This window comes from Panthera leo, chromosome A2, assembly GCF_018350215.1.
Source record: "Panthera leo isolate Ple1 chromosome A2, P.leo_Ple1_pat1.1, whole genome shotgun sequence".
NCBI lineage: Eukaryota > Metazoa > Chordata > Mammalia > Carnivora > Felidae > Panthera > Panthera leo.
This window is the reverse complement of record NC_056680.1, coordinates 133,518,334-133,541,222: the sequence shown is the minus strand read 5'-3', so window position 1 is coordinate 133,541,222 and position 22,889 is coordinate 133,518,334. Positions and strand designations below refer to the sequence as shown.

Here is a 22,889-nt window from a genome sequence, read left to right as displayed (position 1 = left end):
CTAGTCCAATGTAGATACTGAAGACTGATATTTTATTTGTAAATTGTCTGGGCAATATTTGACATCATCCTGGATGATATGTGTCCTAATGCCAAAAACCTCACTGCTAAATTTATTTTCTCCTCAGGAATATAAATGACACAGCTACTTTTTTCCTACTCATCCCACTCAAATCATTACTCATTTCTATTAGAACCAGAGTGTGAGAGTTTGAGCCTGCATCTTCAAAAAATATTATAGAACATATTTAGTGATAATTACAAAAGCAAATATCAACATTTAAGATCTAAGTTGGTATAAAATATGTATTATTTCATCAACAAATCAGTCAATGGTTTTCAAATTTTCTTGGTGATGCAACTCATTTAATCAAACAAAATATTATGCTGAAATGTAATATGAAAAGAAATTATAATGGAGCTTGGTCTGTCTTAAGGAAGTGGTGGATGTAATTCCTCTCATCTTTACCCCTAACCTCTGTCATCTTAGGGAACCTAGTCAACACTTCTAGATTCTATAGAGCACAGTTTTAAAAGCATCATATTAAACCATGAAATCTATTATCAATAATTTTTATTCTACATAAAACTATTTTCTCAGCAGAAAAATGGCAAAGTATTAATTCCATCTTGGAGTTGCCTTCAATGATGCTTTTGCTGAGCTTCCTTGACAAAGACCTTCACCCCACCCATCCTTGTCTTATCTTTCTATTCCGTGCTATACCAAATAGTTATTCTATAAATGCCTCTTAAAGGAACAAAGTGAACCATATGTAAACAGAACCTTGGGCTTCATGGCTTTTAGCCATTTAGTGTTCTTTTTTTCTCCTTAATAACACATACTGCTATTTAATACTGTCAAATGGTGGTCTGCTTTTGCGATGTCTCCCAAGAACAGAGTGAATTTCTCCATAAAGAAGAGCTTTGGAACTAATAGTCATGAGTGTTAAATTCACTGGGTAACCTTGAGTGAGTTATTTAACTCCTCTGAGCTTCTATATTCTGATCTCAAAGATAGAGCAATGGTATCCTCTTAACACATAATAATAACACATAAGCCATATGGTTATTGTAGGACTACTAGTTGTGAAATGCGTAGTGCACTGCTTGGCATATGTTATGTATTCAATATACGGAAGTTATTTTATTTTGAGGGCAATATTAGAAACAATGAAGCAAATAAGAAAATCATTGTGAAAATGTAAAGTCAATGTCAAGCCAAATTACATCCATCAATGTGAACATTGTGCTATGCATTTCACATTGCTTACTTGTGTTGTGCAGTTGACAGAGCTTTCTGTTCAGACTTGGAAGGTAACTAAATCTCACCTTTTCCAAGAGGTTATGCAATGTAATGAAGGATTTAAAAAATATCCTCTCAAAAAGGACTTTGACTAATGCCTGGAATAGTTATTATCTCATTAATAGTTGGCATAATATTAATAAAAATGAAGAAGAGTTGGTTTCACTCCAAAAAGGGTTTGCCCATTCATTGAGTGACTCAGGCTGGTGGCTCTTATCTTTTTTTTTTTTTTTTTTTTTTTTTTGGCTTCCTTCTTCCTATTGCAAACACTCTATACTTTATGCTAGTTTGAGTATGTTTTTCAGTTGTTCACTTAAAGTACTAGGTTGATATACAGTAAATGATTCAACTTTCTATAGCATCAAATCCCTCATTCCACTTGATTTTATTTGTTTTCCCCATGTCTCACTCTTCCCACTCCTCTCTCATCACAATTAAAAAAAAATCCTTCCTTATAACTTTCTAGCTCTGTGGAATTTAATGTGACTCATCACATAGTGGAATTGATGAAGTCAACAGCTGCTGGAAAGTCATCTTTTTCCTTAGTAACTGTATCAACATGTGTTTGCTATTATTCAATTAAGAAAAATACGTGTATCAAATATCTATGAGTAGTTTTTGCTAAAATTTTCATTGGTGAAACTCATATCTTGACATATCAAAATATATAAACGGATACAGTAGAGAAAGTTTTGATGAGGGAACAAAATCATGGAAAAATAAAGTGGAAGAAGAGCAAATGGCCAGTATGTTGTTGGTAATGCTGTAATTTATATCAGAATGTGTTAGATAACTTTCTTCATGACACTATTTGTGGTAAAGCAGAAACTTGGTACCTCATGCTTTCATAGTCTTCAGGATGGTCTGACTATCCATCCGTCCTTTATGCATCTGACAAATATCAATTGGGGAATTTCAATTATGGTGAAATCTGTGCTTCATGGAGTTTACCTAAAGAGGATAAAAACTAAAAAATTGTGAACAGATAAATAAAATAATTACTCAATGTGATGTGTGCTTTGAGGGAAATAGGCAAGAGGTTAAGATAGAGATTAAGAAGGGAGAACTTGCTTCAGGTAGGAAAGACATGGAAGACTTCTTTCTTAAGGGCCATTAAGGCTGAGACCCAAAGGATAAGAAAGAGGCAGTAAAGTAGAGGAAGGTATGAGAGCATTTGGTCAGAGGGAACAGCTGTGCAAGGTTCTGTGAGCTGATAGGGCTTAACATGTTCTTGGAATTGAATGATCAGTGTGTCTGGAGCACAGATAGTGAAGAGGTGGTGGTATGAGGTAACGTGAGGGAAATAGGTAGGGGGTGGGTCATGTAAGACTTTGGTAAAGGCCTTGATAAAGGGATTAAATTTTATACTAAATGCAGTAAAATGTCACTGGAGGGCTTTAACCTGTGTATACATATGTATATATGTGTGTGACTGTGTTGCTGTATAGCAAAATGGGCAAATGAGTTAGATTGGGAACAAGAGTGGAAACAGAAAGACTAGCTAAGGTAGGCCAGGATTTAAATGATGGTTGCTCACACTGAGGTAGTGACAGTGGAGATGAGGCAAGAGTTCCAAAGCAAGATACATAGTCAAGAAAGAACTGACAAAATTCTACAACTCAATGATGTAAGTGAAACTATCCTAAGAAAAAATTGCTAAATGATGTGGGAGGTCATTTCACAGAAGTGGAAAGCCACATGACCAATAAACATATGAAGAGATGCTCAACTTCACTGGTTATCAGAGAGTTATAAATCAAGACTAAAATAAGATACTATTTTATACCCATTTGATTAGCAAAATTTAAGAAGTGTCCCAGTTCCAAATGCTGGTTCACATGTGAATTGCTATCTAATAATAATGATTGAAAAGCCATTTGTAATTATCTAGAAAAATTGGGGATGTGTCATAGGTCAGGATCAAGCAATTTAGTCTTAGTGATGATAACCCCTAGAGGAACTTATATCCATAAGCCCCCTCAGGGGAAATGTACAAGAATGTTTATAACAGCACCATTGGCATCCCAAGGGCCCATAAAAAGGCAACTGAAAAAATAGTGGAATGTTCACACACTGAACTAATACATAGCGAAAATGAGTGAACTAGAATTATATTCAATAATATGGGTGATTCTTAAAATAAAGTTAAATGAAAAAAATTAAGTGTCAGAATATTCCATTCCACAATGATACTTTAAAAAAAAGAAAAAAAAACATAAAAATAGCTAAAACTAAGTAATTTCTGCTTGGGAGATTGTTTATATATAAAAGTTTTTTTTTAAGTCAAGGAAATGATAAATATAAAATTTAGGAGAATGATTACTTCATATGGGTGGAAGGGGTCAGGTGAATGAGCAAGAGAAGAATCAAATGAGTGGTTGTAAGTTTTTTTGGTTTTTGTTTGCTTTTTACTGTACTTGTCCTTTGATTAAGTGATGATTTCATGAGTACTAATTAATGATAACTAAATAACAAAATAAATAAAATAAAATAATGAGAGCCACATAAGACCAGTGATGATGCTGACCTGTGACTATGCCTATGCTTACATCTGAGCACCTGAAGTGAAAACTTATTGTAAAAACCTATTTGGCTTAAAAATACAGTTATAGCGAGGATAATTTCATAGTGTTTGCTATCTGTAGATAATTCTTTTGAGAGATTTGGCTGTAAAAGAAAGAGAAAATTGTTGATGATTGGAGGAGGATCTGATTTCAAGGGAGGGGGTTTTGTTTTGTTTTGTTTTGTTTTGTTTTGTTTTGTTTTCATGAGAAAGATATACATGGTATTTGTAGGCTGATGCAAACAATCCAGAATACAGAGAGAGACTGATGGAAAAGACATGGAACTGACAATCAAAGAGCAAAGGTCTTGGGAAAATAAGAAGGAATGAAACTCAGGACACATGTCAAGGAAATGGCTTTTTGTCAGAGCAGGGAATCTTCCTCCATTTTAGCAGAAGGAAATGGGAGAAGAAAATGGGAGCAAATATAAGTAGATTCATTGTTCCTTGTGGGAAGAGGAGAGAGTTTGCGTTGATGGCTTCAGTAAGTTGGGTGATGAATAATACCTAGAGAAACTCATTATTACTCAAGCAACTGGCAGATCTGAGAATGCATATGAAAGTCAAGTAAATGAAAGGATTCCTAGAAAAAAAATAGAAGTGTTTTAAATCTTAATGGTAAAATGGTTCTGTCAGTTATCTAAATCCAATTGGATCCTAACACGTTATTGAATTTTCTGAATAAATATAAATATTATGGTGCATTTCAAAAAGTTTATGTTTCTTTCCATCTTTAACTTTCTGTCCTAGAATCTGTACATTAACTTGTCACTTAGTCATTTTATGGTCTTGAGAGTCACTAAACTATGATGTGATCAAATATACACTATTGCAAAACATTTTTATGTGGTAAAACTTATATTTAAATATTGTAATCAAAGATTTTGGTAAATCTGTGAGAGTAATTTTAATTTTATATTTTAGATGTAAAATGTTTTAGTTTACATTTTAAGTGCCATCCATACCGTTGACCATTACTTTCTAGGTAGAGGTACAACTTGCTTTTCTTGGTTTGGCATTGTTGTTAATTCTGTAGTTTGGTGCCATGGTTCAGGTTCCAGACTCTGGAGTCAGACTCCATGTCACTTACTGGTATTTTTTGAACTTGGGCAAGTTACTTGTCTTCTCTGTGCTTAAATTTCCTATCTATAAAATTGAGATAATAATGATAGTATATACCACATAGGGTTATTGGGGGGATTAAGTGAACTATATATTTAAAGTAGAGCAATGTTTGGCATGCAGAAATTATTATAATGTTTAACTATTAATACTCAACTATTGCCAAAGTTTACTCCAACTCTGCTCACGTTACTTACTATGTATTTAAGAGTGCATGAAATGATTCTGCAAGCCAGTAGGAACAGAAAACTTCATGAAAAGGGGGAAAGGTTAGGGCTCAGAAACCATACAGTGCAGATAGAGGAACAGAAGGAGCAGGGCTTTGATTGTCAGATACACTTGGATTAAACAAGATTCTTATCAGTTATGTGAATGGGTGACTCACTAGGATGAAATCTTTTGCAAAATGAGGATTTTGTAAATGACATAATGCTTGTAAAACACTCAGAAATGATGTAGTATCTTGAATCCTCCTCTCCATTTTTTAAAGCAAAAAAAGAAGTAGCATATCTTACATACAATTTTTAATTTTACTTTTTAAATTAACATCATGAGCATATTTTCATGTCATTAAATTCTTGATTAAATAAGAATATTTAAAAGCTAATAGTAGCTTATTAAATGTATATACCATAATTCATTTAACCAGTTCCCTATTTCTGAATATTTATGTTGTTTCCAATATTCTCTACTACTGACAATAATATAATGAACATTTACGGTGATGAACCTTGGTATATCTGTTATTTTTATTAATAAGTGAAATTGTTGGATCAATCATAAGTACATCTAATTGTCCTCCAAAAGGCTTGTGCCAATTACATTCACAGAAGCAGTGGTTGAAACTGCTTGCCTCCCTCCATTCTCACCAACTTGAATATTATTTTTTATTTTTGATTACTGCAAACTCAGGCAAAAAGTATCTCATTGCTTTTTTATTACATCATTACTAATGAGTATAAATGTGTTTTCATGTGATTGTTGTGCACTTTTTTTGTGAATTATCTTTTCATATCTTTGCCTATTTTTCTACTGCTGTGCTCATCTTTTTCTTGATTTATGAGAGTTCTCTATATTTTAAGTGTACTATAATGCTTTGCAGTATATACATTTACGCACATATATATAGATACACAACACACATTTTTTAGCACTCTTTATCATTATTTTATATGTGCTCGCTTCGGCAGCACATATACTATCATTATTTTATATTTGTTTCTACTGTTCTTAATATACAGAAGTTTAACATTTTTTAAGTTTGTTTTTTGAGAGAGACAGAGAGAGCACAAACGGGGGCGGGGCAGAGAGAGAGGGAGGAGAGAATCCCAAGCAGGCTCCGTGCTGCCATCCCAGAGTCTGATGTGGAGCTCAAACCCACGAAACCATAAGATCATGAACTGAGCCAAAGCAAGAGTCAGATGCTTAACTGACTGAGCCACCCAGGCGCCCCTAGAAATTTAACATTTTTATGTATCACAGTCATGATCTTTTCTTCTGTGATTTTACCCTTTGTGTTATGTTACAAATATCTTTCTCTACCTCTCCCCTTTCCTCCCAGTTTTATAAATATGAATTTTAATTTATAACTAGAACATTTAAATAGCAGTGCCTACATCAGAGAAGGTATGAGTCAGCTGTTCAGATAGACCTCTACTCCACTAGGTTGGTGTGGTTGATGTGTATTATTATTTAATTAACACTTACTGAGTGTGTGGAGCTGCTTATTCCCAATATGGAATACAAGTTGTCTGAAGCCATGTAGTTATTTATATGTCCAGAAATGGAACTGTTTCATGTGTGTGGCTGAACCAAAAAATACTTAAGTAAAGCCTTTATTTTGTTAATATGCATTCATTCAGAAACTCAAATAATAAAACCAAAAGAAAGATAATCATTCTTTAAAGTCACTTCATGAATTTTTCTTGAATTGGGTACATAACTTTGGCTAGGATTTCACATGCTGCAGTGGTTAAAGGCATGTTTCTACTTCATGTACTAGAAATGGATTTATTGAATAAATATAAATGCTAGATTGGGTTTTTAAATAAGTGGCCTCAGTGCCTGCTTGAGTGTCCAACAAAGAGAGAGACTCTATAAACTTCATGAAAGGAATTTCAGATTGAGAGAGATTAGAAGATCCCCTTTGCAAAAATTTTTTGGAAGCTGTGATAGTTAATTTTATGTGTCAGTTTGACTGGGCCACAAAGCACCCAGATATTTGGTCAAATGTTATTCTGGGTGTTTTTTGTGAGGGTGTTTTTGATGAATAGCACTTAAATTGGTAGAACCAAGTAAAACAGACTGCACTCCCCAATGTAGGTGGGCCTTATCCAGTCAGTTGAAGGGACTGAATAAAAGGCTGATGCTTCTCTGCATAAGAGAATTCCTCCTGTATGACTGCCTTCAAACTGACATTGGTTTTTTTACTGCCTTTGGACTTTAACTAATATATAAGCTTTTCCTGGGTCTTGAACTTTCCAGCTTTCAGACAGAAATTATACCATTGGTTCTCTTAGGTCACCAGCTTGTTAACTCACCCTGCATTATATTGAGACTTTTTAGACTCCATAAATCATGTAAACCCATTCCTTAAAATAAATCTCTTTATCTGTCTATCTCTATGTCTTTATGTATCTATTTATATTATTCTGTATATATACCAATATATTTGTGAATATAAACAACCAATGTATTTCTTATTGGTTCTGCTTCTCTGGAGAACCCTAATACAGCAGCTCTGAATGTAAACTTAACCAAGGCCAAAAACAAACTGTGACTGAAATAGCCCTTTTAACAAAATCCCAGTTAAGACACAGCAAATTTCAAAGCATTAACCCCTGGATGTGTCATTTACCAAATGAGAATATTAATATTCATCACAAAGTTATTGGGGTCTCAAATTAATTGACATATAAGGTGGGTGGGGAGATGGGTTAAACAGATGATGGAGATCAAGGAGTGTACTTGTTGAGATGAGCACTGGGTATTACGTGAAAATGTTGAATCACTGTATCATACACCTGAAACTAATATTACATTGAGTACTAACTAACTGGAATTTAAATAAAAACTTTAAAAAAATAAAGCATTGGGTAACTGCTAAGTAAATAATTCTTATTAATTATAACTTTTATCTGAAGTAACTCATGCATGGTGATGGCCTTAGAACAAATATTCCACCTAAATTACTTTGCAATAATTGATAAGCAGAAGCCCATTACCTCCCACAAACATACTATAAATATATACACACACTATGTACATGATCACCACACACAGACACAGACATAGACACTGACACATACATGCCTGTTTTGGGGAAAAATAATAATTCTGACTGTTCAACTGTTAAACATTTTTATTGTGGAGGCTTGTAACCTTTATAGGACATGCAAGATAAAAAAGTGTAAAATATATCAGTAAGCATATAAAATTTCAGCAATCTTTTGGACCAGCAATTGATTTGCAAAAGGGACTAGAACAGACATGTCTTGGGATACACAGTTTACAGATTGAATCACAAAGCAATTCCCCAAGTGATTTTCCTCATATAAAGATAAAAATATCTTTACACTTAAAAAGTATGTAGTATACTACATTTTCAGTTATGTACACAGTTTAAAAGTAAAACTATGTCCATGCCAGTGTCTGTTTTAAATGCAAAACTTAAACATAGGTAACAGGTTGATAATTAAAGTGTCAGGAAAACAGAAAAGATGAAAAGTAAAATCAAGCAGAGTTCCAATGGGTGCATGAGAATAAAAATATAAGCATATAACTGAAGGTTGAAAATAATGTCCCCAAGAACAGAATCTTAATATGAGCAGGAGGAATAAAAAGCTTTTAGATGTACCAGGAAGCTTTCTTTATGACTCAGGTTTACAGGTGAAATTCCTCAGTTTGAGTTCAGAAGAATTTGAATTTATTCCAGCAAAATTACTTCAATCGTTTATTACTGCCTCCTCCCCATCTTCTTTCTGAGCAAAGTGATGCTTGGATTAGGTCCAAAGCTCCTGGCAGGGGGAGGGGCTGTGTGTCACAGCATAACAGATGGTTACAAGTGCTTTACTTTGAAGGGGTCACATTTGCAACAAGTCTGACAGTCTCACACAATGGCCTCCATTTTATGAGCCCTTCCCTGGAGGCCCGCTGATCAGCTGAAAAGGGAACACAATGTTCAGCCACTAAACCACCCCAGTGATGGATTAGTTTGGAGTCAGGAAAGCGTGATTATTCTTGAAAATAAACGAAGCTGAATAGACATGCTGACCTCATTCAGCTGATGAGAGGCAGGGAAAGTTGGCTTCCACTCCTGCCAGCCCAGAGAGGGCTCAGTCCCACTTGTCCACCTTAATTCGTTTCATGGGGTTGATATAGACCATACTCGATATGGATAAAGATGCTACGTAATCAGATGCAGACATGAACTTCATCCAACTCTGTTTCTGAAAGTCAGAAACAAGCATGGAGAACTAGGCAATGGATTTTCTAATTTTGGTCTTCAGGGAGACTGCTGACCTAATGAAAGTTGATTAGTTGGACCCTATTTGAAAAGGAAAATGTGAAGAACAGGAAGGCACTTAGGTCTCATTATCTATATGACAAATATTCAGGCACAGAAAGTATCACAGGTTAAAATTTCAAGAAGTGTAAGGCATTAGTCGCAACATGTGAATGTAGATTATGTTTTCTAACTTGATAAAGATCACTTGATCCGATTGGATCCTTAAAGTGAATGGCAGCAATCTACTAACACTTCAGATTGTGGGGGAAGAGTTTGCTTAAAACCTGCCCACATACCTGTACACTCAATGGCTATAGCCTGTAATTCTTCCCTTACCATAAAATGATCAACATTTTAGAATAGGCACTTGAGGTTGTTCTTTTTTTTTCTCCTCAGTTCTTCATATTTCTCTCAAATTACCTTTCAACAATAGGTCCATGTCTCAGCCAATAAAACAATGATCCACATGCAAATAAGAATGTAAGGCAAAAACTTTAAATGGGTTTAAAAAATTGAGACCACCAAAAAAAATAGATGAAATAGCTCAGAAGAGACAAATAATAGTTACAAAAACTGAGTGATTTCTTTGTTCTGAACCGAGAAAACTCATTCATATACTGTTGCTATACTAGCAACTTGAAACTTGAAATTGGCACCAAGAAAATTAAAAGGAAAAAAAAAGAATCAGGTATACTTTTATCCCTAAAATGTCATTTATATTTCTTTCTGCATATTGATGCGAATATTGCTGAATATTTTGCCAACAGCCTCAAAGAACGGGTCACAGAAGGTGTGGACGTAGATGGAATAGACACGGCTGATGCACTGAATCTCAATCAGGAAACTCTTAATGCACGGTACAACTGCCCAGATGTGCAGGAAAGAAAGAATGGCAAAGTAAATGCCCCAGATAAGCGCCATTGGGATGCCAAAGAGGGCAGACAGCAAGCGGTAAAACCAGTATTTTGTCACAGTGAAGGTGGTGAAGCTGGCCTTCCAGATGCCATCAAAACTGTGTGTTCCTTCTGGTTCTGCAATCACGTCTTCAAAATCAATCTAAAAGGAAGAAGTGACAGAATGTGAGCTATAATACAGGAAAAGAAAAGCAACCACTATTGAGTATCCATAAATAGATATTAGTTTTTATTAACAGGTTCTGTATGAGATGCTCAAAGGCACCCAGAAGCATTAGCATCACTTGGAACCTGTTGGAGAAAACACAGATATTTGGTCCCCACCTAGACCTTATTGCATCTCTGGGGGTGGAATCCAGGAGAACTTTTAACATGTTCTGTAGATATTTCTTTAAAATTCCTGCCTTCGGGGCGCCTGGGTGGCTCAGTCGGTTGAGCGGCCGACTTCGGCTCAGGTCATGATCTCGCGGTCCGTGAGTTCAAGCCTCGCGTCGGGCTCTGTGCTGACAGCTCAGAGCCTGGAGCCTGTTTCAGATTCTGTGTCTCCCTCTCTCTGACCCTCCCCCGTTCATGCTCTGTCTCTCTCTGTCTCAAAAATAAATAAACGTTAAAAAAAAATTAAAAAATAAAATAAAATAAAATTCTTGCCTTCAAGTAAAACCTGGCAACATGGATAAGTATACAAGGTACACAGTAAACTGTAAATGACATGACCAACACAACTACACACACAGTGTTAAGGAGCTATTGTATAGTCAAATACTGGCTCTTTGAAAACTCAGTTGATAGAATTTCTTCAAATTAGTTCACTATGAGCTATGAGTACTCAAGGGATGGTGGGGCTTGGGCAGGGCTTGGAAAATAGGGGTATGATTTAGAGAGGAAGAAGGGACCTTGGAAATGGTGTGAGCAAGACCCCAGGAATAAGGAAGGGTGATACAGTGAGTATATAGGCAGACAGACCTGTACACACAGCTAGAAAGACAGGTCGAGGCCAATCTTGATTTTATTTTACCTATAGTGGAGGGTCCATTGAAGATACTGGAGCAGGAAAAGCAGCCATTTATCAAGATGAATTTAACAGCAGTGTGCAGGCTGGAGAAAAGGGACTCAAGGCAGAGAGACTGCTATATCCCAAGTTTGAGATGGGAGCGCCCAAAATGAATAGCCAGGAAAAAGAAGAAAGAAAAGAATGAATTTCAAGGATGTTAAAGGAAGACCCCACAAGATTTGGTTACTTCAAGGTTAGGGAGAGAGAAAAGCCTAAAATGAGTCCTGAGCTTTGAGATTCTGATTTGCCTGCTAGGGGAAACCAACGTGACATTAACAGCAAGAAGAAAGTTAGAAAGGAAGACAGTTAAAAATATGGTAAGGGAAATACATATTTATTCAAAAATATGTAAAGTTTTGAGTAAAGACAGATGCAAATATCAGTGGTCCACAGCAGTGAATGCTGTGGTGGTCCCTGTTGGTGTCCACTAGGAAGTAATCAAATGAGTTTGCAGTCATATAGCACTTAATAGTAACCAAGTGCTTCTACATGCGTCTCCATATGACCTGGGGTTTCAAACCAATCTGAGAAGGTAGGTTGGTATCGCTTTACAAAAGAAGATCCGGAAGTTCAGAGGGGCGCCTGGGTGGCTCAGTTGGTTAAGCATCTGACTTCGGCTCAGGTCATGATCTCATGGCTCCTGAGTTTGAGCCCCACGTTGGTCTCTGTGCTGACAGCTCAGAGCCTGGAGCCTGCATCAGATTCTGTCTCTGCCTCTCTCTGCCTCTCCCCTGCTTGTGCTCTCTCTCTCTCTTTCTCTCTCTTTCTCTCTCACTCTTTCTCAAATATAAATAAACATAAAAAAGAAAAAAAAAAGAAGTTCAGAGACATGGAGGGGGACTTGCTAATGTGATGCACACAGCAATGGTGGGACCAGAATGCAAACACAACACCTTTCCTAACAGCATTCTCTCCTACAGTACATGTTACCAATGAATTCCCAGGAGCTTTTCTCTTTCTGCAAGGATTTATATAAACTTAACTGAAGTATAGGATTAAAAAAAATTAACAATGGAACAGTAGGACAGAGCCAACTAAACTGCTTGGCAAAGGCAGGTATATGAAGGGATCTAATGTAGTTTGAAATCCAGACAAGTTGATCATTGCCAGCAACAACCCAGGCAAGCTCAGGATTAGGGAATGAGGGCTTGGTGACTCTCTGGAGCTTCTCAGTGCCAAGAAGCCACAATTGATTCAACACAATAAAACTTCTTTTGGAAAAAGTACATGATGCTTACCAATAAAGTTTATTTTCTAGAACATTCTGTTTCTTGATCTATTGTCCAATGTCCTAATAATGTAATATGTAAAAATGGTATGTCTGCAATTATGTAAATGAAGTTAAACAGATTTATTGTTCTAATTTTTCTTTGATTTAGATCTAGACTCAGTAGTAAACATTTAGTTGTGTTAAAATTTTAAAAGGTCGTATGAAATAGGTAGCAAGTCAGATCAATCTGTGCAATTTACTTAATTGTCTACTGTCAAGTTTTGTTTTGATACTGTATTTTCCTAAAGCTGTTAAGAATAAAAGCCTGTGGGGGCTCCTGGGTGGCTCAATTGGTTAAGCGTCTGACTTTGGCTCAGGTCATGATCTCATGATCTCATGGTTCATGGGTTCAAGCCCTGCGTCGAGCTTTGTACTGACAGCTCAGAGCCTGGAGCCTGCTTTGGAATCTGTATCTTCCTCTCTCTCTGCCCCTCCCTCACTCGCACTCTGTCTCTCTCTCAAAAATAAATAAACATTAAAAAATTAAAAAGAAATAAAAGTCTGTGGTTTTTCTTCATCTAACTGCAAGATACCCAATAGTTTTGTTTTTAAAAGGTGACCTTCTTTTGTAAAAGGATTTTGTGAAGTCAAAATTAATACACAAGAGCAGACATTCTTAATATGGGGTTAAAAGATGGGCAGTGGTGGTCCATGAGTGCCCAGAAATGGGAACATACATTTTGAGTGTACAACGGGAGAGGGTACCTCACTTTTATTAAAAAATAAAAACAGTTTACTATCAAAGGAGGGCAGGAAGCACTTTACTAGAGTAGGGTATTCCTACCTCTTTACAGAGCAGACTTGAAGCATGGCTGCCTTGAGATTCTTTTCCTAGGGAAGGGAGAGTTACTAACATTTGTTGACTGGCTGTTATGTCAGACACTGTTCTCAATTTAACTCACATCAACTCCTAATGTATTATTCCCATTTTACAGGAAAAATGCAAGCTTCAGAAATGTTAATAATTTGTCCATATAGATAAGAGGTAAATTTGAGGTTTGAATCTGGTCTGAAAGATACACTTTCTTCAACATATCACTTTAGAAAAAATATTTTTTGAATCTTCTCCAAGGCAATTATAGTATTTCATAATTAAAAGGCACATTAACAAAAAATATAAAATTGCTGAATTTTACAGTTCTGGTAACTGTAAGAATTCCCACAGTATGGTCTCTGAGGATGATATTAACAATGATGTTATAGGGGTGCCTGGGTGGCTCAGTCGGTTAAGCGTCTGACTTCGGCTCAGGTCATGATCTCACGGTCTGTGAGTTCGAGCCCCGCGTCAGGCTCTGTGCTGACAGCTCAGAGCCTGGAGCCTGTTTCAGATTCTGTGTCTCCCTCTCTCTCTGCCTCTCCCCTGTTCACGCTCTGTCTCTCTCTGTCTCAAAAATAAATAAACGTTAAAAAAAAAATTAAAAAAAAAAAAACAATGATGTTATATACATCATATATACAGTTGGTCCTTAGTGAAGATCTATGGACATATGAATGTGGATAAGATTTCTTGATAATAAATTTATTTTCTAAACCTAACTATAAATTCATTTTTTTCAACAAACATATTGAAAATTCTTAACTGCCAGTGAGCATGATTTATCTGCATGTAAATTTAGAGCTGGTCTCCAGGGGTAGAGAGCAACATGACAAAAATAACATGTTATATAAGTATATTCAATTAGTTGCTGCTTTAGTCCTGAAATTTTTAAATGGCTAAAGATTACTAAAAGTATAGCCATTTAGATTCAGCTGAGAAAAAGAAAGCAAGGCAGGTAAAGGAAACACACTGGAACCAGAAATAAAGCTTAGTTTCTCTCTACTTCCATTTCTACAACAGTAATAATAATAGGTTTTTGTGAGGAGTACATGAGATAATGTACGTAAAGTCTTAGTACAGGGATAGAGCATTATAATATAGCAAATGCCCAATAAATAGTAGCATTAAAAAAATTCCTTGCTGTGGTTGGCTAAGCTTTTTAATTGACAGTTATTATTATTATTGAAGCTATCAACCACAAAGCACAAGTGATTCAAAAGAAGTAATTTCCATTTATAATGATCTTCACCACTACCCTCTGAGATGCATGCCATTTTTCACATTTTACAGATGAGGGTAGTGTGGGAGGTTAAGAAATTACTCAAGGTCACACAAATGTTAAGTGGCAAAGGTGGAACTTGTTCAACTTCCAGGGTAAGCTCTTTCTGCTTATGTGTACCTGGGATTACAAGTCCCTATACTAGTCTTATTTGCTTAATTTTGACCCAGATAGATATGCTTCTCAAAATATTCACATTTTGATTATTAAAGGAATCATTGTTGATAGCGTTTCCATTTTAAGTTAGGACATCTAGTAACTAGGATGTTTTGCATTTTTGGTACTGATTGCATTTTCTTGGCCTTGCACAGTATGTTCTCACAATCCTGGGCACCCAGCCAAGAACTCTCACTCTAATTGGCAGATAAGGAAACTGAGGCACAGAATGATTAAAATGGGCCAGACATTCTTAAAGTCCCAAGTGAATTAGTGGAAAAGCTGCAATTAGAACTTTAACTTCCCGATTCCCAGGCCTGCGTCTAGTCCTGTGCTCCACACTATATCCCTAGGAATTACATCTGTCTCACCATATCCCTTCTCCATCTACCCCGTCCGTATCTCTAGGTCTCCTGTAAGTCTCTCATTACATTCCAAGGCATTGACTTGAAAGCTATCTCCATGTAAGGTTACGAGAAATGTCCTTTAGCAACGTGAAGATGAATGCTTTTGTACATTTATCTAGGGTGACATAAGCAGGAGGGAGTATTTTTTAAAATATCTTCATTTTGACATGCATTCACAATGCATTGAGCCCCAATAAAGTTCTGCTAGATAATCAGTAATTCCATATAAAGTCGGTTCACAATCCCCATCACTCAAAGCATAATTGCTTCAGCATTTTCATAGATGTTGAGAGCTGAAGGAATCCTAAAAGAAATGGAGTCCCATTTGAGAAATTGACAGCCAAAACTGTCAGATGACTGGATCAAGGATACCTTCCCACTTAATGGCAGACACAGGATTAGAATTCAGGCTTAGGAATTCTCCAGGCTCCTCTGCTACTGCTATCACTACACATCACTAGTCAATCTAGCTGCTACATTCTGTAGCCAGCAAGACAGCAAGACAGCTAGACTTGCATCTAAACTTGAACATCATCTTGCTTTCAATAGGTCCTGCAGATCTATTGTTGAATGAATGATAGCACCTCTCTCTGACAATCTCCAATATGTTCACTGTTTACATCCATCATTGGTTAATTTATCCCTCATATCACTCTGAAGTCTCATTTCCTCAGGGACTTACTCCTCTTACATGAGAGTAGGGCTTGCCTAGAGTGGGGCTTTATCTGCTCACTTAGGTTTGGAGCAGAAGAGGAATTAGAGATTTGCTTTAAAACAAAAACCAAGAGGTGCAGGTGCCATTTATTTTCTTAAAATGAGATGCCTCAGATGAGCTTGACCTGCACCTCCAAGAACTGATTTTCTGTTATATAATCTATGGAACAAGTTGTCCTTCTGGAAAGAATCATTATGCAGACTTCAGGATCAAAGGCATAAATGTGTTTCAGTGATATTTCTGTGTCTTAATAGATGTTTTGTAAGGAATCAACAGTTTATACTACTAGATTTTTATAAATGACATTAAATTCCTTTGTGCAACATTGACTTATGATGCTATAATTTCAGAAACATAAGTCAACAAAAATCTAGCAGCAGGTGTTAAGGAAAACAATCTGTCTTGTGTTTTGATCATACTTGACTAATATAATAAATCTAAAAAGATTTCATCTTGTTAAAAGTATGTCATGGCAATATTTTTTTTAAAAAATTTATATGTACACAGTATTAATAAAATACAGAGTCATTTTTTGTCTCAAAAATCTGACATTTTATTTCTGAATAAGGATTTTTTTAAGAAAGAAACTTTAAGTACATTTAGGATTTCATAAGCAATGAAGCTTACATATTGTTTCTATGGGAAAATATCTTTTTAGACTATTAGTGGAAATTGTGATTATAAAGAACACATAAATAACAATATACAAGATGTTTACGAAAGACTTGTGTGTTGTCTGCCCAACATCCACAGAATCCTGATTTATTCAGGTACTAGCAATAATTCTTTGATCTCAGAGGTAAGACATGGTTGGTTTAGACTTGCCATGGTAGTGTTAGTCTCCGTACTGAGAGATTGGTTTAAGGAAAACATGTGGCCCAGTTCTGGATAAGTGGAAGTCTGCTGTGTGGGACTTCCAGGAAAGCTTTATCTTCCTTTTGAAAAGAGACAGAGGTGCATGATGTGGCCCTTTCCCCTTTTATCCTGCTTAGAATATGATGTGTTGCCTTAATGTAGGGAAGGCATCTTGTGGTGAAGTGACGTGTATATTTTAAAGGCCAAGAGTATAGAAGATGTTGCTTTTGTCATTATCAGCCTATAAAAACAATGCCAATAGCTGTCCGTCTCTAGACTTCTTATGTGACACATATATACACTCATTTTAAGCCACAGCTATTCAGGTTTCCAGTTTTCTATAGCAGAAAACACCCCTAAGTGATACAGTAACTAATAGTCTCTTCTGCTGGTTAACATAGTAGTTGTATATCTCCACATTTAGAGACCTGAGTTCAATTTCTAACCTCAATGTATCTTTCTAACACTACTAGACTACTCCCAGAATATGTTACTAACCTATATCAGAAAATACTGGCTTTACATTAACATTTAGTTTCAGTAAAGCACAAATAGGATGATAAATTATGAAAGAGACAAATGAACATATTGTGTGATAAATAGCATCTAAGATGGATCCCAATGATTTCTCCTCCCCTACTTCCTGTGTTCATGCCTCATATAACACCCTCCACTTGAGTATGGGCTGGAATTAGTGATTTCGTTCTAAATAATAAAAACATGGCAAGAGTAATGGGGTGCACTTCCAAGATTAGGTTAAAAAAGAGTGTGGCATCTGTCTTGCCTCCTTTCTTACTCTCTTGCTTGCCTACTCTGCTAGAAGCCAGATGCCAGGTGTGAGTTGCCCTATGGAGAGGCCTATGTGGAAGGAAATGAAGGAGGATGATACCCAACAATCATTGAGCGACTGAGGCCTGTAGTCCAACAGCCTGGGAGAAATTGAATCCTGCTATCAGCCATGTGAGTGAGCTTGGAAGTGGGTCCTCTCCCAGCTGAACCTTGAAGTAACTTCAGCTCTGATAACCTGGATTGCAGCTTGTTAGAGACCCTGAGCCAGAACCACTAAACTAAGTCACACTTGGGACTCCTGATGCACTGCAAGATAATAAATGTTTGTTGTTTTAGGCTACTGAATTTTGGGGTAATGTTATGCCACCCTGGATAACTAAAACAATTCCAAAACAAACCACCTTTATTTTGATTATCATTTCTTATTTTATATTTTATTTTTCTTTTCTATTAATTCAATTCTCCATACTTACAGAAAATTACAGGGGTGCCTGAGTGGTTCAGTTAGTTAAGCGTACAACTTTGGCTCAGGTCATAATCTTGCAGTTTGTGGGTCTGAGCCCCACGTCGGAGTCTGTGCTGACAACACAGAGCCTGGACCCTGCTTCAGATTGTGTCTCCTTCTCTCTGCCCCTCCCCCATTCATGCTCTGTCCCTCTCTCTCTCTCAAAAATAAATAAGCATTAAAAAAATAAAATTACATACAACGTATGTATATAAACATACTAGAATTCAGTCTTGGGGAAAAATTCAGGAATATATGAAAAGGAAAGAGCATTTTCAACTTTCTTCAGTGTATGTCAAACAGCATGTTAGAAAAGTTTTAGGCTATTTATGGTTCCATCATTCATTTACCTAAAGTGGGTTGGATTTATAACCAGATAGGCACCAAAGACTAAGAGCCAGCTTCATCTACTCCATCTAGAAAGTCCATCACCAAATCTGGAGATATCTCTATATCTATCTATCTATCTATCTATCTATCTATCTATCATCTATCTATCTATATTTTAAGTAGGCTTCATGCCCTGTATGGAGCCCAACATTGAGATTGAACTGACAACCATGAGATAAAGACCTGAGCTGAGATCAAGAGTCAGATGCTTAACTGACTCAGCCACCTAGGTGCCCATGGACTCTTCTATTTAATACTTGTGAGTGAACTACTCAGGGATCCCCAATTCCAAGGAGTTCTTAGCAGGGGCCATGTAGCAAAGGAATCAATCAACTGGAGGAGAGTGCTTCTTTAAAAGGCGCTCAGGTCCCATTTCATTCTCAAATCAGATTCTCTCCTGTGGGGCCTGCGGAGTCTGATTTTTAACAAGCTTTCTCTTCTTTTCTCATGCAAAAGACTAAACCAGAGTTATGCCCTGCCCCTTTGGATTTAGTGATAGCTCCTTTTTGTTCATGCTACTCTTTCCCCTCCATGCCGTGAAGTCCTAGTTTGCTTTCTGCTTCTCTTTGGGAGCTCCTGCTGGATGGCACATGGAAGTCAGTGGATAATGAATGGAAATGCTCTTTGAAAGCTTTTCCTAATTTAATCCTATAAATATGTATTATTGGACAAGGATGAATGACTTATTTATTATGAAAAACACTCTAACTGGCAATAGAAATCCTGATTTATTTTCATGATGCTAAACCCAGTATAAACAAAAGTACATTTAAAAAATCAAATACGTACTTCTAAAATCTGAACGTATGTACCAAACCCAGTCACACAGAAAGTAGGTTTAGACTGATTGCAAGCTCACTTCACTGTTCTCATGTATATTTCCAACATGTTGAGCAGCGTTTGAAGTTGATGGAATACATGTGCATGAATGTGTGGGTGTAGAGAGGGTTGAGGACTAGCACAATTAAATGTTACCAGAATGTAGGAACTTTGCCCTAATGCCCATGTATTTTCTCAGGGGCAAGGGCAAATACCCATGTGTTCACTGGGCCAAACTGGCACCACTGAGGGAAAAGGCTACAGTGTTCTTGCAGCCTCAACTGAAAATAGGCAGCCTGGGTTCTGTTAATGCCTGCGATTACTTGGATTCCCAGAGAGTCCACACACAGCCCTAAGAAAAATGTAAATCTGGGGTGGAACACTGATGTATTTTGAGCTGCCTTGGGGTGGTAGGTACTAGGCAACTTGACCTTACAGAAAACAGAGGATTGCCTCCTGGAGAGGGAAAGAGAGGGTTGCATTATTAATCACGGTTTCAAGCTGGAAGATGGTAAGGGGGGTATTTACCTACTTCTGTGAACAAGAGGAGATGGTGTGGGTGCAGGGGGAGGAATTTGGAGGAGATCTGCAGTCCCTGACCTGGGCCTCCAGTTGGGACCTTTGGGTCTCTCCCTTTGGACTGACCTCCCCCTTGTTGCTTTCCAGACACAGCAGAGGCCTCAGAATAATGACATTTCACATGAGTACCCTATTTCACTCATCTGCTTCCATTCAAAAAGTTGTGAAATTCTAGGTTATCTTTATAATAAGAATGGCAAAAAATCTTTTATATTCCCACTAAGAAGAGGTCATTTAACTAATAAGTGACTGGACCAAACCAGGACTTAAGGGAGGTCTGTGTCTGTTGCATTCAGCTTGATATCTTCCATGATACCTAGTAGTACTATACACCCACAATTATCAAATAAACATTTCTTCAGTAAGTATACTATTTTAAAGGAGTTATAAATGTCCATCGAAAGGATGTAGGCATATATAACGTTTCACTAACCATCATATTATCTCCTATGAATTCTTTACCTGATATCACAAGTGCGCTTTTATTTATCTATTGTTTTGGTGTCTCATTTTGTTCAAAATGATGTTCTTATTTACCACAACCCTATATTGCCATGACCATTTTGATCAAAATGAAGTGGTTATCATTTAGGTGACTTGGGCACCATGGAAAGGGGCAATCCAAGCTCTGAAGTCTTCATCTTTAAGGAAAAATGATTTAGAAAAAATGATTTAGAAAGCATATTTTTGCTTGGTTGGGTTTTGTCCCAATGATCTGAATAACTACAATTATGTAAACATGGCCCAAACGCAGGGGATGTGCACTGAAGTACAGTGAGGAGGCGTCACCAAGAGAAAGTGAAGGTGGAAACAGGAATAGCAGCTAGGCCCAGCCCTGCAGGGGACCAGCAGAGCACCCCAGTGGGGAATGGATAGTGAGGGAGTGAATTTGTTCTTTTCCCAATGAATTCCTGTTGCATATATGTGTGTTTGTGTGTCCCCAGTTCAGGAAAGGAGGCCTACAACTAATTTGTACTTCAGAAAGCATTTAAGGGACTCTGTTTACTTTCTTAGCAGGAATGGAGGAAAATGTACAGAGAAAGGCAGAGTATTAGGGTGGCAGAATCAGTTGACCCTTGAATAACCTAGGTTTGAACTATTGGGTCCACTTACACACATTTTTTTTGGTAAACACAGTACCACACTATAAATGTGTTTTCTGTATGATTTTCTTGATAACATTTTCTATTTCTCTAGCTTACTTTATTTTAAGAATATGGTACATAATACATATTACAATCAACATATGTGTTAATTATTCCTGTTATCAGTAAAGCTTCCGGTCAACAGTAGGCTATTAGTAGTTAAGTTCTGGGGGAGTCAAAAGTTATATATGGATTTTCAGGGGCACCTGGGTGGCTCAGTCAGTTAAGCATCTGACTCTTGGTTTTGACTCAGGTCACAATCTCAATGCCTGTGTCAAGCTCTGCATTGACAGCATGGAGCCTGCTTGGGATTCTTTCTCCCTCACTCTCTGCTCCTTACCTGCCCTAGCACATGCTCGCTCTCTCTCTCTCTCTGTCTCTCAAAATAAGTAAACTTTAAAAAAAGTTATATATGGATTTTTGACTGCACAGGGTGTGGGCACTGTTAGCCCCCATGTTGTTCAAGGGTCAACTGTATATTCTGAGGCAGCAGACTTTTACAGAGGCCTTGGAATAGCAATAACTTACATTATATAGCACTATATGCCTCTGGGTTCATATCACATCCTGTATGTGAGGAGCTAGCTGCAAGGCAGGAGTTATTTTCCCTATTTTACAGACTATGAGACTGAGCCTCAAGGAGGTTGTAATCATTGACTGGATCAAATACAAGACTTGTCTCTCAGGATCCTCATTCAATTCATCATACCATTCTCCTCAGCCCCACATCAAAATTCTCATTTTGTTTATGCAATACTGCTCATTCAAGTGGAGTCACATAGGAATTTCTGAGTCCACGTCTGGTTGCTCTCCCTTGCCTATACCCATGCTTCCCATCCAAACTGATACAGAATGCTTCTCAGACTCAGCAAATCACCATTGTCACCAGGACAGGGCATCTGATCCAAGCCAGAGGATGTGGGTGTCCTCCTGCTGTCAAACCTCCATGCTAAATGAGGTTACCCTCACTCCCCAGCAACCAAGCTCCTTTATACCCAGGACCCTTGGGTCATTTGACTAACCACTGGTCACCAGGGTCCCCATTGTCTTGTCATCTCTCTCTGGCTTTTCCATGTTTACCATAAGATGGTATCTTTTTTTTTTTTTTTTTTTTAATTTTTTTTTCAACATTTTTTATTTATTTTTGGGACAGAGAGAGACAGAGCATGAACGGGGGAGGGGCAGAAAGAGAGGGAGACACAGAATCGGAAACAGGCTCCAGGCTCCGAGCCATCAGCCCAGAGCCTGACGCGGGGCTCGAACTCACGGACCGCGAGATCGTGACCTGGCTGAAGTCGGACGCTTAACCGACTGCGCCACCCAGGCGCCCCCATAAGATGGTATCTTATTCCATTCCTGTAAGGCCAGTTGTTGTCCAACATTAGTACACTCAAGAAGTTTCTGGGTGATGTTTGTTAAAATGCAGATGCCTGGGCCCTGAGATCCTAGATTGGTGGGTTTGAGGGTAGGGTCCAGGTATCTGTACTCCCTCCCCTATTTTAATGCAAAGGGTCTGGGGAAGATACTTTGAGAAACAAAAGCTGCCTTAGGCTTCATTCCCTACTTCATTCCCTACCTGAGTGTCTGAGAAATCTGACAGTTCTGAGTGGGCATGATAATAGATTAGTTACTGTGTTGCTCCCTACTTTTGAGAGGCAATATTGTCCCCTCCCCTGGTTCATAGCATGAAAGCTAGGTTTGAAT

The 22,889-nt window shown here is 37.4% G+C and overlaps 1 protein-coding gene across 2 annotated transcripts in view; it reads right to left on the bottom strand.

Moving 5' to 3' along the window:
* Positions 1–8,333: 8,333 nt before the first annotated feature.
* The window catches only part of CAV1 (caveolin 1), a 35,102-nt gene continuing 20,546 nt past the window's right edge, over positions 8,334–22,889 (bottom strand). For both annotated transcript variants that reach the window (XM_042922696.1, XM_042922706.1), the window contains exon 3: positions 8,334–10,550. In XM_042922696.1, the coding sequence (XP_042778630.1) occupies positions 10,209–10,550 (342 nt within the window). In that variant the 3' untranslated portion in view covers positions 8,334–10,208. The remainder of the gene's footprint in view (positions 10,551–22,889) is intronic.